Source organism: Xyrauchen texanus, chromosome 37 (genome assembly GCF_025860055.1).
Source record: "Xyrauchen texanus isolate HMW12.3.18 chromosome 37, RBS_HiC_50CHRs, whole genome shotgun sequence".
Lineage (NCBI taxonomy): Eukaryota > Metazoa > Chordata > Actinopteri > Cypriniformes > Catostomidae > Xyrauchen > Xyrauchen texanus.
This window is the reverse complement of record NC_068312.1, coordinates 2,253,345-2,265,643: the sequence shown is the minus strand read 5'-3', so window position 1 is coordinate 2,265,643 and position 12,299 is coordinate 2,253,345. Positions and strand designations below refer to the sequence as shown.

At 40.9% G+C, this 12,299-nt stretch overlaps 1 protein-coding gene across 1 annotated transcript; it reads left to right on the top strand.

Annotated features, from left to right (window-relative positions):
- Nucleotides 1–9,991: 9,991 nt before the first annotated feature.
- Nucleotides 9,992–11,553, top strand: rho (rhodopsin). The gene has a single exon (XM_052107994.1). It carries the CDS (start codon nucleotides 10,097–10,099, stop codon nucleotides 11,159–11,161), a length of 1,065 nt encoding a protein of 354 aa, XP_051963954.1. The 5' UTR covers nucleotides 9,992–10,096; the 3' UTR covers nucleotides 11,162–11,553.
- The last annotated feature ends 746 nt before the right edge of the window (nucleotides 11,554–12,299 follow it).

Genomic DNA, 12,299 nt, shown 5'->3' with positions numbered 1-12,299 from the left:
CAGGTATTGCTCCATATATATATACAGTATATATATATATTAGTTATATACATACACACAGTATATATAGAGAGACAGGAATATAAATATTCAAGCAATATCACACGAGCAAGAGTGCGATATGGCCATACATCAGCACTGCTGTGATTCGGTGATAGGTAATTAAGTCGCATCATTGACGTCATATTTCGAGCGTGGTCACGCTTAGCAATCACACCATATGCGTACCGTGCCCGAGCACAACTCTTCAAGCAGGCCAAGGCACAGTTCAGCTTATCATGCCCGGGCACGGTATGGAGTGATCACACTAGAATGAGCAAGCACGCGGGAGTTGTGGAGTATTTTTCAAGTTTAAAGCCTTTAACCAAAGCCGACAAGCTTCTTCACCGGATTGAGGGTGCCCCACATCCAGATTCAGCTCTGGTGCGTGAATTATGGTCAAAACAATCTTTTACGGGTACAATTTACGTTTATATCAGCTGTTATGGCAGCCCCTAACTGCACAAATGACGCCAGTCTTTCTGGTTTCCATAATAAATGTAAGCTAGCCAGTCAAAATTACACACTCTTCTAAAAACTATGGGTTCACAGTACAACTATGATTAACGGATGTGGCTTACCGGAAGTCTTACACATTCAAGGTCAAAAATGGCCACGCCCACTCTTACGTCAAAAATAAGGTGAATGATAACACAATAATTAACACGAACAAACGATAGACAATAATTTTACAGCATTTATTAATATGGAGACATTTTTAATTCTACATAATAGGCTACTAATAACTTTACATATACATTTATTTACACATTCAGTGTGTTAGCACCAGGTCTGCCATCAGGATTTATGGACAGGAGGACAACATTTGGGGGGGCCCATTGGGATGGGGGGTTAACCTGTGCAGAGTGCTTGTACATGCTCATTGCCAACCTGGATACAAAAAATTAATATTGTAATAAAGAACGTTGTCTTACTCTTAATGATTTTTTTTTTTTTACTAAATAGATAAAAATATAATACAAAAAACATTTCTAGGGTAGCAACAGTAATGTTTACAACAGCAAAGTCACTATATAAACTCAATATCTCAATGGAAACAAATCTAAAATGTCAAATTGTGTCCAATGGCTGTGAAGAAAGCAGGGAAGGCTGTCATCGAGCGATGTCAATCAAACTGCGCACACATGGGTCAAGTGCAGGTGGACCTGCCACCGTCTTTGCTGCCTAATAGGGGTGTAACGGTATGATAACCGCCACAAAAATTACCACGGTATTACGGTTTCACGGTATTTAGGTGCATTGATAATATTAAAAGCAGTTCAATATTTGGTTATAAAATAGGCTATTTCTGATAAACACAATATTTCAGTTATAACCAATTCTTGAACTTTATTTTGGATTTCTTCAACTTTAATCCTTTAACTTTTGATCTTGAACATCAGGACACTCTCTTAATCCGACAAGGTAAAAAAAGAAAAAGAAACATGTACATTAGTCAGATGATAACAAAATATTGTGTTATTGTTATTTTATTATTTATTAAATTGAATTGTATTCATTTGTAATGATTATTGCCAGGGTTAACACTTCAAATATGCATTTGCATGAATTCAGTAATTTGTTGCATTTGTGATTTAGTTCAGTTCTACAATACAATAAAGTTGAACGAGGCTTTAAATCCGTTTCCTGCATTTGTGAATGTGTCAGAAAGCATAAACGTAACTTTAGCCTAACTAGTCATTACAAATCATGTAAAACTATATTGAATTATGTTTTTATGAAATGGGTATAATTTATTATTCTGTGTACTGTATTTCCACATACATTCATCTCTGCAAATTCAGTGGGATGGTGCTCACGGAGATGGTGCTTAAGGTTTGAAGTGCTTCCCGTCTGAGCCGATCATTTTTGCAGCAGACTTTACAGACTGGGTAGCCATCAAAATTTATGGTGCTTCATGGGTCTTTTACATAGCCGAGTAATCCCAGACAGCAGAAATAAAGGTTCAGGCTCGCCCAGACATGTCTGTATATGTTGCACTCACCTTTAAAACTGAGTGACAGTCAAATGCAACATGAGGAAGGCGCAATATAATATTTATTTTATCTAGCCAAGTTTATATTTTGATGTGTAAATGTCGCAGATTCTGTCTTAATTAAACTGATTAGGATTTTAGAAAAGTTCTGAAAAATTCTGTCTTTATCTTCATGCAATACCGTCAATGAGAACGGTATAATAACCATCCGTTTTAAAACCGATGCATATAGTGAAACCTTGAAACAGTTACATCCCTACTACCTACATGGCAGGAAAAATGCTGTAAAAAAAAGAATTGTTCATTATTAGTACATGATACCTAATGCATTAACCAATGTCAACAGACAGAGCCTTGTTCTAAGATGTTATCTGGTTTACAAAGTTTTAAACTGAGCATACTTGCAGTACACCACCACAATCACATTACTGACTAAACAAATCCTCGAGGTTGTATAAACATTTTGTGTGGAAATAATTCAAAAGTATTGCACTGGATGCTGATCATACCTATACAGAGCAATTAGGGACAATTTCAGCTGCATCTGAAACATTCAGCAATTTTCCCTACAGCCCATGCAGGATGGATCGGACTAGCAAGTAGCTAATGTGCTTAAGGCTCCTCAATGTAGAGTAACTCTCCGGTAATCTGAAAATCCTCTTCATAAAACCCACCTGTGTGAAATATGCTGAGCATTGAGCATAGCCATGTCTTTCAAAGGGTCAAGGGTAGCATTAGTCCTCCTGGTACTGCAAATAAGACATACGTGCCGTGTCGTACTGGAAATAAGGTTTAGAACAGGTGTTCTTCATGGCCGTAGCCAGCTATGAGGTCTGGACCTCGGTCATTTTTTCATATTCAAAAATAAATTTTGATGCTATGTACAACTGAATAAAAAAAATAAAATGCAGTTGATAACACATTTGAATGTCTGCATACATATATAATTTCGTTTAGACAGTTGGCTGGATTCTTTAGTGTCCGCAAATACTACAAGAGTGTGATAAAATGGCGCTACCTGAAGCTGTGCAGTGCGTTTTGTGGGGCAGAGCAGAGTAACCGGTCTCACTAATGTGATGAACCTGCTCTGTGTTTGCGGCGTGCTGTCCCAAGGTTAACACAGTGCGAGTCATGTGCAACCCATTTGAATTTGACAGAATTCTCTGTTATAAACCTATCTGATAAGGGACACTTAAATACTCTGAAGCTAGTTGAAACAAGATTAAACAGTCCGTCATATTAAACTACAGTGACGAGGTAAACATTGTTCCATTCACAACAGTAATTACAGACTTTTCATTCCACAAACATAACCTCGGTTCCCTGAGACTCAGTCCACTTGACATTGCGTAGTAACGCATATGGGGAGTGGCTTCATACACAACCTATTTGAAACCTCTCTATAATAACGCCAATAATCTAATACTGGCTATGGTGTTTGAACCCCGCCTCTTTTGGCGCGAAACTGACCGCTATAAAAACAGGGATGTAACCCAGATGTTCTCTTACGACTCAGTCAACTTGACATGTGTAGGAATGCATATGGGGAACAGAATCCCATCATAACTTCCCAGAGAGGAAACATGGCGACGCAGTCTTATGGGACGATGAACGACATGAGCATGCCACAGTGAGTGATCCTCATGATGGCCAGGAGGAGAGCGCTCATAACGAATATGTGAACTATAGACATATAGTATAATTAACTCCTTATGTACCCAGTCGTGAGTTTATTTATAATGAAAGTGCTTGTGACTTTATGGTAATTAGAACGGCCTGAATACAGGCAGTTGTGTAAATGATCTGGAGCCCGTACTTAAAGGGAAGGGCATAAGTATATATTTACATGGCCAATGAATAGCAAGTGCTCTAAAGAGAGAGGACTTGTGAAGAAAGAGACGTTACGTCTAGGTTGTAAAACCTTGCGAATGTGTTTCAAGAGGACCATCCTGCTTCAAAACATATGTCTTGTAAAGACACACAATTTGTCCATGCCCACGAGGAGGCCATGCCTCTAGTTGTGTGTGCTTTAACACCAATTGGGCAAGTCTGACCCTGCGACTCATGAGCCAGGGTAATTGCATCGACAAGTCTTTGCATGGAGACAGACATTCCTTTTGACGGACATTCATCCATAGCATATAAAGAGCTGATCAGACAGTCTGAACTGGTGGGTGCACTGAACGTATGCATGAGGCGCCCACACAGGGCATAACTAATGCATTGATTGTTCCTCATTTGAATTAAATGGTTAGGGTAGAAGGTCAGAAGGTGAACCACCTGCGCTTTGAAGGGTGTGGTCAGGACCCTGGGTACATAGCCTTTCCTGGGTTTGACAGTGGCTCTTGAAACACCGGGCCAAACTCGACATAAATTGTCAACAGATAGTGTATGCATGTCACCTACCTGTTTTTCTGAGGCCAGAGCCAGCAGTAGTGCTATCTTAATAGAGAGTATACGTAAATCAACAGAGTCCAAAGGCTCGAAGTCCCAAGTCGGGACTGTATGCTGCCGAAGTGGGTTTAATCATCTTGCTCCTTTAAGGAACTTTATGATTAAATCATGCTTGCCTATAGAGGCACCGGTTTCATGTGTGTGATACGCAGATATAGTTGCCACATACACTTTGACGGGGTGAGTCCAGCGTCTAATCGCTCTTGAAGAAATATTACAATTTCATGTATGGGGAAGTTTTCCTTGCTGTGTGAGAGACACCAATCTGCAAACACCTTCCATTTTAGTGCATAGAGGCGTCTAGTGGATGGTACTCTGGCTTGTAAATTGGTGTTCATGACAGAACATGTCAGTTCTGGTGCATGTAGTAGTTCCACAGCTGGGAATGGGGATGCCAGAATGTGCCTTGCGCCTGAGAGAGGAGATCCCTCCACAGTGGTATTTTCCATGGTGAGCTGTGCAGCATCTCCATCATTTCCGGAAACCATGGCTGGTTGGCCATTTCGGTGCAACTAATAGAACCGTTTTCTTGTCCTCTTGGATTTTACATATGGCAGAGTGGATCAGGCATACCACCATTGCATCCCTTCCCAACAGGACTTGGGACTTTGAATAACAGAGGGGACAGTGGGCATTCTCCACTGAGGCAAATAGACTGATTTCTGCTTTGCCGAATATTTCCCAAATCCTCAGTATAGTTTGAGGATGAAGTTTGCTTCATCCATTTGCCCGGTATCACCCCTTAGCGTGACAATAGGCCCGCACTGTAATTCAGGCAGCCTGGGACATATGTCACTCTCAGGGAGAGATGATGCTCACTCCATAGGAGGAGGTGACGCGTCATTCTCGACAGTGGCGGTGAATGAATGCCACCTTGTCTGTTTATATATGTCACAACTGTCATGTTGACTGAGCAAACCAGGACATGACAGCTCACTATTTCTGACTGAAAGCCTTTAAGGCTTGAATTACAGCCAATAGCTCTAAGCGGTTTATGAGCCACGCCCTCCTCACACTGTCCAGGTGCCAAAAGTTGGGCGTCCATCACACACCACCCCTCAACCTGAGTTGGATGCACCCGTGGTCACCACTTTCTGCCTGAAAAACTTGGGACTTCGAGTACAAGAGTATGGGGTATTCTCCACTGATAGTTTTCTGCTTAGCCAGATATTTCCCAAATCCTCAATACAATACGGATGCCGCCGCCACAAATCCCAATGCTTTCTGAAACATGTTTCAGTGGAAAGGTTCTCCCTAGTTTGAACTGAGATGGACACTGTAAAATGGCTGAAGCAGTAAGTCTTTGCTGGCATAACAAAGCCTCTGATTGCGGCAGTAAAAGCCAATTGACGAGGTAGTTCAAGATGTGCATGCCGCTCAGTCTCACAGGAGCGAGAACCGCACCAATGCACTTTGTGAATGTACGAGGAGCCAAAGACAGTCCGAAGGGCAGGACTTTGAATTGATACACTGTTCCCTTGAACACGAATCTCAAAAACATCCTGTGATGTCATCCAATGTAGAAATATCTATCGGTACGCAAACCAATCGTGTGGGCGTACATGCGATAAGATCCTTTTCTGAGTAATCATTTTAAATAGACAGAATCATGCTTAATAAGTTCACGATTTAAATGTCTCAGATCCAGGATTGGTCGAAGCCCTCCGTCTTTCTTTGGAACAAGAAAATAACGGCTGTAAAACCATTTTTGTGCTTGATAATTTGGCACAATCTCTATCGCGTTTTTCACAATGAGAGGTGTATTTGGGCTCGTAACACTGGTGCGTCATCGGACGAAACCATGGAAGGCAGAATGCCTTTTGAAAAGGGGTGGCCGGTGTGCAAAATTGGACCATATGACCATGTTTGATCATTTTTGCACCCATTCTGAAATACCCCTTAGGGCTCGCCATGCATCCGCGTAATGGGACAGAGGGCAATTTGGTTTGCTCACCGTATGATATGACACGCCGCTCACTATAGGGAAGCGGTTGCGCATAATGTGTGTGCTTTGAAGAGGCAAAAGGGGCTCTTTATTGAGAATGTGTGAGCATCTCGTGCATTTGCAACGAATGCTGTATACTTTTTTGCACTTATCTTATTTTTTATTGCATTTATTTGAGTGTAAGACACAGAAACAACATTTTTAACAATATTGTGAACAACTATATCCTTTTGCTGACAAACAATAGTGGGGAGATGGGGAACAGTGTTTTGTGTCTCTCCAATCAAGCCTTTTTTGGAGTAGACCCGGAGGGAATCGTAGACTCTTCTCTCCACTTCAAAGGGTTGTGCTAACTCGAAACAGAGTGTGGGCGAACCGGCTGTGATATACTCCGTGTGGGCATAAAGTTTCTCATAGCCTGTGACTACTGCTGAATCGTGACATAATCGTGACATAAATATGACATAATCGTAACATAATCGTGACAAAAAAGGCCGGCTGGAGACACTGGAGTATCCAAAAGCTTCTTCCTCTGGGTGGGAGGGTGCGAGAGGCTGAATCATCCCTCAGAACGAGGGTGATTCACGAGCGAAGCGTCTAAAGACTCATGTCGTCACAGTGAGGACAGTCTCCATGAGAGCTGACTCTGTGTGGGCATGGCCCAGACAGAAAACGCAGCTCTCATGCTTGTCTGATGGCTGGATGTGTCTCTCGCACAAGGAACACTCACGGAACGACATCTTAAAAAGACGCAAACACGTAAGTGACTATATTTTTATATAATTTATATTTACAAAAAAGGATTTTAAAAAAGGATACTCTACACCTTCCGACTTGCTGTGGAGAACCAGGATGCTGAGGTCCGTTCACCAGCGAAGCGTCAAGTGGCGAGGCTGAGAGATGTTCGCCGGAGCACTGCAGGGGAGCGGAGAGTCTTCTCGCTGCCGTGAAGATTCCATCCGCTGGCTCGTGTGTATCAACGGCCAAAGGTAGAGGGCTTCGAGACAAGAGATGATCGCTTTCTTGAAGGAAGAAATTCTGAGGAAATGGTGTCTGTGCACCTGTTTTTATAGCAGTCAGTTTCGCACCAAAACAGGCGGGGCTCAAACACCATAGCCAATATTAGAATATTGAAATTATTATAGACAGGTTTCAAATAGGTCACGTATGAAGGCACTCCCCATATGCGTTGTGACAATGTGCACAATTTCAAGTGGACTGAGTCATAAGGGAACAGCATATACCTGACAGTTACTGTAGTAACATTAACTGTAGTAGTAACTATGGTATTTTGCCAGAAATAGTGTATATATATATATAGTAATAAATGTAAATATTATTACCCTACAAAAATATGAAATATTGTATATTAGGGCAATAAAAGTCACTTTTAGATAGGTTGTATTTATTATTTCTACATATGTTTAGGATATTGTTTTTATTACAAATTCCATAGATTTTTATAATTATTTATATACCATGGTGATCTTTTTTTTCTTTTTTTTTTTTTTACCTGTGATTAACATGATCTTACTAATTACCTTAGTTAAACTCTGGATACCATGCAGGAACAATGGTAAATTGTCATAAAGGCAAATACAAAGCAGAATTTAACAAAAAAGCTTTAAAGCTTGGACAATTAAGTATGAATTTATGACTTTTTCTCCTTTGTAAATGTGTTTTGTTCTAATGAACTTTAATTGAAAAAGGTGAATTTACGGTGCACTCAGTAACTTTTTGCTCGTGTCATTTTGGACTTACAGTGACATCTAGTGGTGTGGATGCAGCATCATTTAAAATCAATAGTTTTCAGTCACAGATGCAATTGTAGAAATTCACTATACACAATCAGACATGATTAATTGAATCCAAGAGTCAAAGTGTCAAATAACAAGATGTTTAGTGAGATTGAGCGAGTAGTGTTCGGCTGGTCATGTGATTCTAAAATGGCAGCTGCCCTTTTAAGGTTACTGATATGACTAGAGTGTGAGTGCTCATGATTTTATACATATGTTTCAAAATAACAAATAATTTCTTTAGGAGTAAAACTTTTTTAATGGGGAAAAAATTACTGAGTGCACCTTTAAATAATTAAGAGTCTGGCAAAAGGAAAACAATTGATTGTTTTGAATAATATTAATATGTAACGGACTTAACATAGTCCTAGATAAATTAGATGTTAATTAACTTTTGCTGTTTTCATGTAGTTTTATATGAGTAAATTTTGCTGCCCAACTCAAAATCAATGCTTTATTTTCAAATGTGCATTTATATGTGACAAAAAAATCATTATTAATATTGTTTACTGCATTTGCGATTAAAAAAATAATATCAGTATTATTATTGGTTTCTGTCCTATAATTTTTTTATATAATTTTGATGTATAGAATATGTTGCATTTGTAGGTTTACTGTAATTTTGGTAAAAGTTTTAACACCTCACCGTGGACCTCACTAATTTTGAAACCCTGGTTACGGCCCTGGTGTTCTTGTATGTAATGCACCAGTTTTAAAATGCATCTTTAAAAAAAGATATGCTGAAATGCTGATAGAATGTTTCTTTATTCTTCAACATATATATGCATGCGATTTAACATTATTTAACTAGTGGAATTCACCAATTGATTTATAGTCAATTAGTGAATGCCACTAAAACCTTTCAGCATTTTGGTCCCTATAACTCAGCTGTAACTGTATTAACAATACCATGTCATGGATTACATTTCCAGGGAACATAAAAGCTGGTCAAATGTTTTGAGCAAATTTCAAAAGTCAGCATGTCTGTTCCGGCATTCTTTATTGGGACAACTGAGAGTGGCAAAATCTTTACTAGTGATACATGCACAGAAACCTATTACTGATGGCCAGTTTCAATGTAATGAATGCACTTACAGTGGCACTCACTCCTGAGATGAGTAACCTTGGCTGTGAAAGTGTGGTTTAGACCAGACTGATCTTACAGTGAATTCAAAATCTGTAGGTTGACTTTTCTTGTGCTAAACTCAGTCAGTACATACTGAAATTCAATGAACTGCCCCAGGTGCTGAAGAGGGATGTGTTATTTTAGATGTACAGTGTATGGGAACGTGTGAGCTCTAGTTTCCTGGGTGAAATGTTCACAGAGGGGAAAAATGTAATGTTAAAGGGATAATGGAACCTCTGAAATATTTAACACTATATCCATAGACTTTTCAATTGGCTTAAAAAGAGTACTTTTACTAACTTTTTGATGTTTTATTATTTAATTCATAGACAGTCGTACAAGTGTGCCTTAAGTGTCCAAAAATGTTTTGGGGCCACTGTACTGTCGACTGTAACAACCCAACAAGGGAACAGTCGAGGTACGAGTGCGCCATTGTACTGCAAATGTATTTTATCATTGAAAGTGGTTTTACTGGTCATCAGCTGGTCAGGTACAACCTTAATAACTTGATAAGTTGCCAGATCTGCAATGCAATAATGGTTGGGATTATTTTATTAGCTGTGGCCTAAATAGACTTGTGCTGATGGCCTGGAAACATTGGTTAATCCCAGGTGACTCTCTATAAAGCGGGGTGCACACCCATCCATTCACAGCACGGCTCTGCCTCGTTCCTCCTCAGTCCTCCCAAACCAAGCAAAGACTACTACAGAAGGGGCTGACCACACCATCCAACCGCAGCCATGAACGGTACAGAGGGACCGGCATTCTACGTGCCTATGTCCAATGCCACTGGCGTTGTTAGGAGCCCGTACGACTATCCCCAGTACTACCTGGTGGCACCATGGGCTTATGCCTGCCTGGCTGCTTACATGTTCTTCCTCATTCTCACCGGCTTCCCAGTCAACTTCCTCACTCTGTATGTCACCATCCAGCACAAGAAGTTACGTACGCCCCTCAACTACATTCTGCTGAACCTTGCCATTTCCGACCTCTTTATGGTTTTTGGAGGTTTCACCACAACAATGTACACCTCGTTGAATGGCTACTTTGTTTTCGGCCGCCTGGGATGCAACATCGAAGGCTTCTTTGCCACTCTGGGAGGTGAAATGGGTCTCTGGTCCCTTGTCGTGCTGGCCATCGAGAGGTGGGTGGTCGTCTGCAAACCCATGAGCAACTTCCGCTTCGGAGAGAACCATGCCATCATGGGTGTTGCCTTCACATGGGTCATGGCCAGTGCTTGCGCCGTACCACCCCTCCTCGGCTGGTCCCGCTACATCCCCGAAGGCATGCAGTGCTCATGCGGAATTGACTACTACACCCGTGCCCCCGGTTACAATAACGAGTCCTTCGTCATCTACATGTTCCTTGTCCACTTCACCATTCCACTCATCATCATCTTTTTCTGCTACGGTCGCCTGGTCTGCACCGTAAAAGAGGCCGCTGCCCAGCAGCAGGAGTCCGAGACCACCCAGAGAGCCGAGCGTGAGGTCACCCGCATGGTCATCATCATGGTCATCGGCTTCTTAGTTTGCTGGGTCCCCTATGCCAGCGTTGCCTGGTACATCTTCACAAACCAGGGCACCGAATTCGGCCCTGTCTTCATGACAGTGCCGGCCTTCTTTGCCAAGAGCTCTGCCCTCTACAACCCCTGCATCTACATCTGCATGAACAAGCAGTTCCGTCACTGCATGATCACCACCCTGTGCTGTGGCAAGAACCCCTTCGAGGAGGAAGAGGGTGCCTCCACCACCGCATCCAAGACCGAGGCTTCATCCGTGTCTTCCAGCTCTGTGTCCCCCGCGTAAATGTGTCTAAACAACACACTCAAAGCAGCGACGTGCACTGGGCTTCACAGCAACCGACACCACAAAGAGTTCAGCCCAGGGAAACGAGCGACCGCTACCATTTGCAGAAAAAACGTCTCTGTCATTTTTTCATTTTGTATTTTTACGAAACCCAATTGGTTCGACCTAAAGACAGTTTTGAGAGAGGACAGATCATGTCCCAGTTTCTGTACATTCAGCGAGTCCAACGTAACGGTTTATACCATTCTTTTTGTTCTCCTTTCTGAAATGCAGCAAAAGGAAAAATATGTTAACTCTCTTACTGTTGGACTCCTTCTTTTACTGGCTTTGTTGTGATTGTAGAGGCATGTATTCAAGGCAATGTAACAATAAAAAGCACTTTGCAAATTAAATTGCTCTGTTTGTGTTTTGATTGAGCTGTGTTATATAGTATTTTAAATTGAATAACAGATCTTTAATGTGGTGTACTGTGTATAAATCCCAACACCACTGTTTTAATGAATTGAAAACACTGCACTGCACATTAAGATATTAATGCCTTTTCTAATTCCTTAAACAGTTACATTAGCACAGGTCTATTCTGATTTGACATTATTCAATGCAAGTCTCACTGTCACCTTGGATTAAAGCTTTATGAAGGATTATATGACACATATGTATGCATGAATTAGGCAGGATCAGGACTGATGAGTAAATCTTATTGCAGGTCAAAGTGGTGAAAGATGAATAAGTAGATTATGATTATAGACAGTTACCTTTCACTGGCATCTGTGTAGGGAATAACTCATGCTCACATAACAACGTTTTAGTGTGTTGGGAAATTGCTGCTGTAGTTTACTTGTGAACACCATGCATGAAATGGTGCACAATGGAGTAGGTTGACAATAGAACCAGTAACCAATGGCAACATTAATGCTTATACAGTTGTACTGACTAAATTGAAAGGATAATTTCATAAAAAGACAATAAATGATGACTGTATGATAATTAAAACTTGTGCTGTACCCACATTGCTACTATGAAATCCAAACTGACTGTTCACACTGAAACCCCTTTTCCCAATATTTTAATTGGATTTCAAAACACCTATTAATGTGGTTTGGATTGAGTTGAATTGAACTGGTATGGAAATACTGAT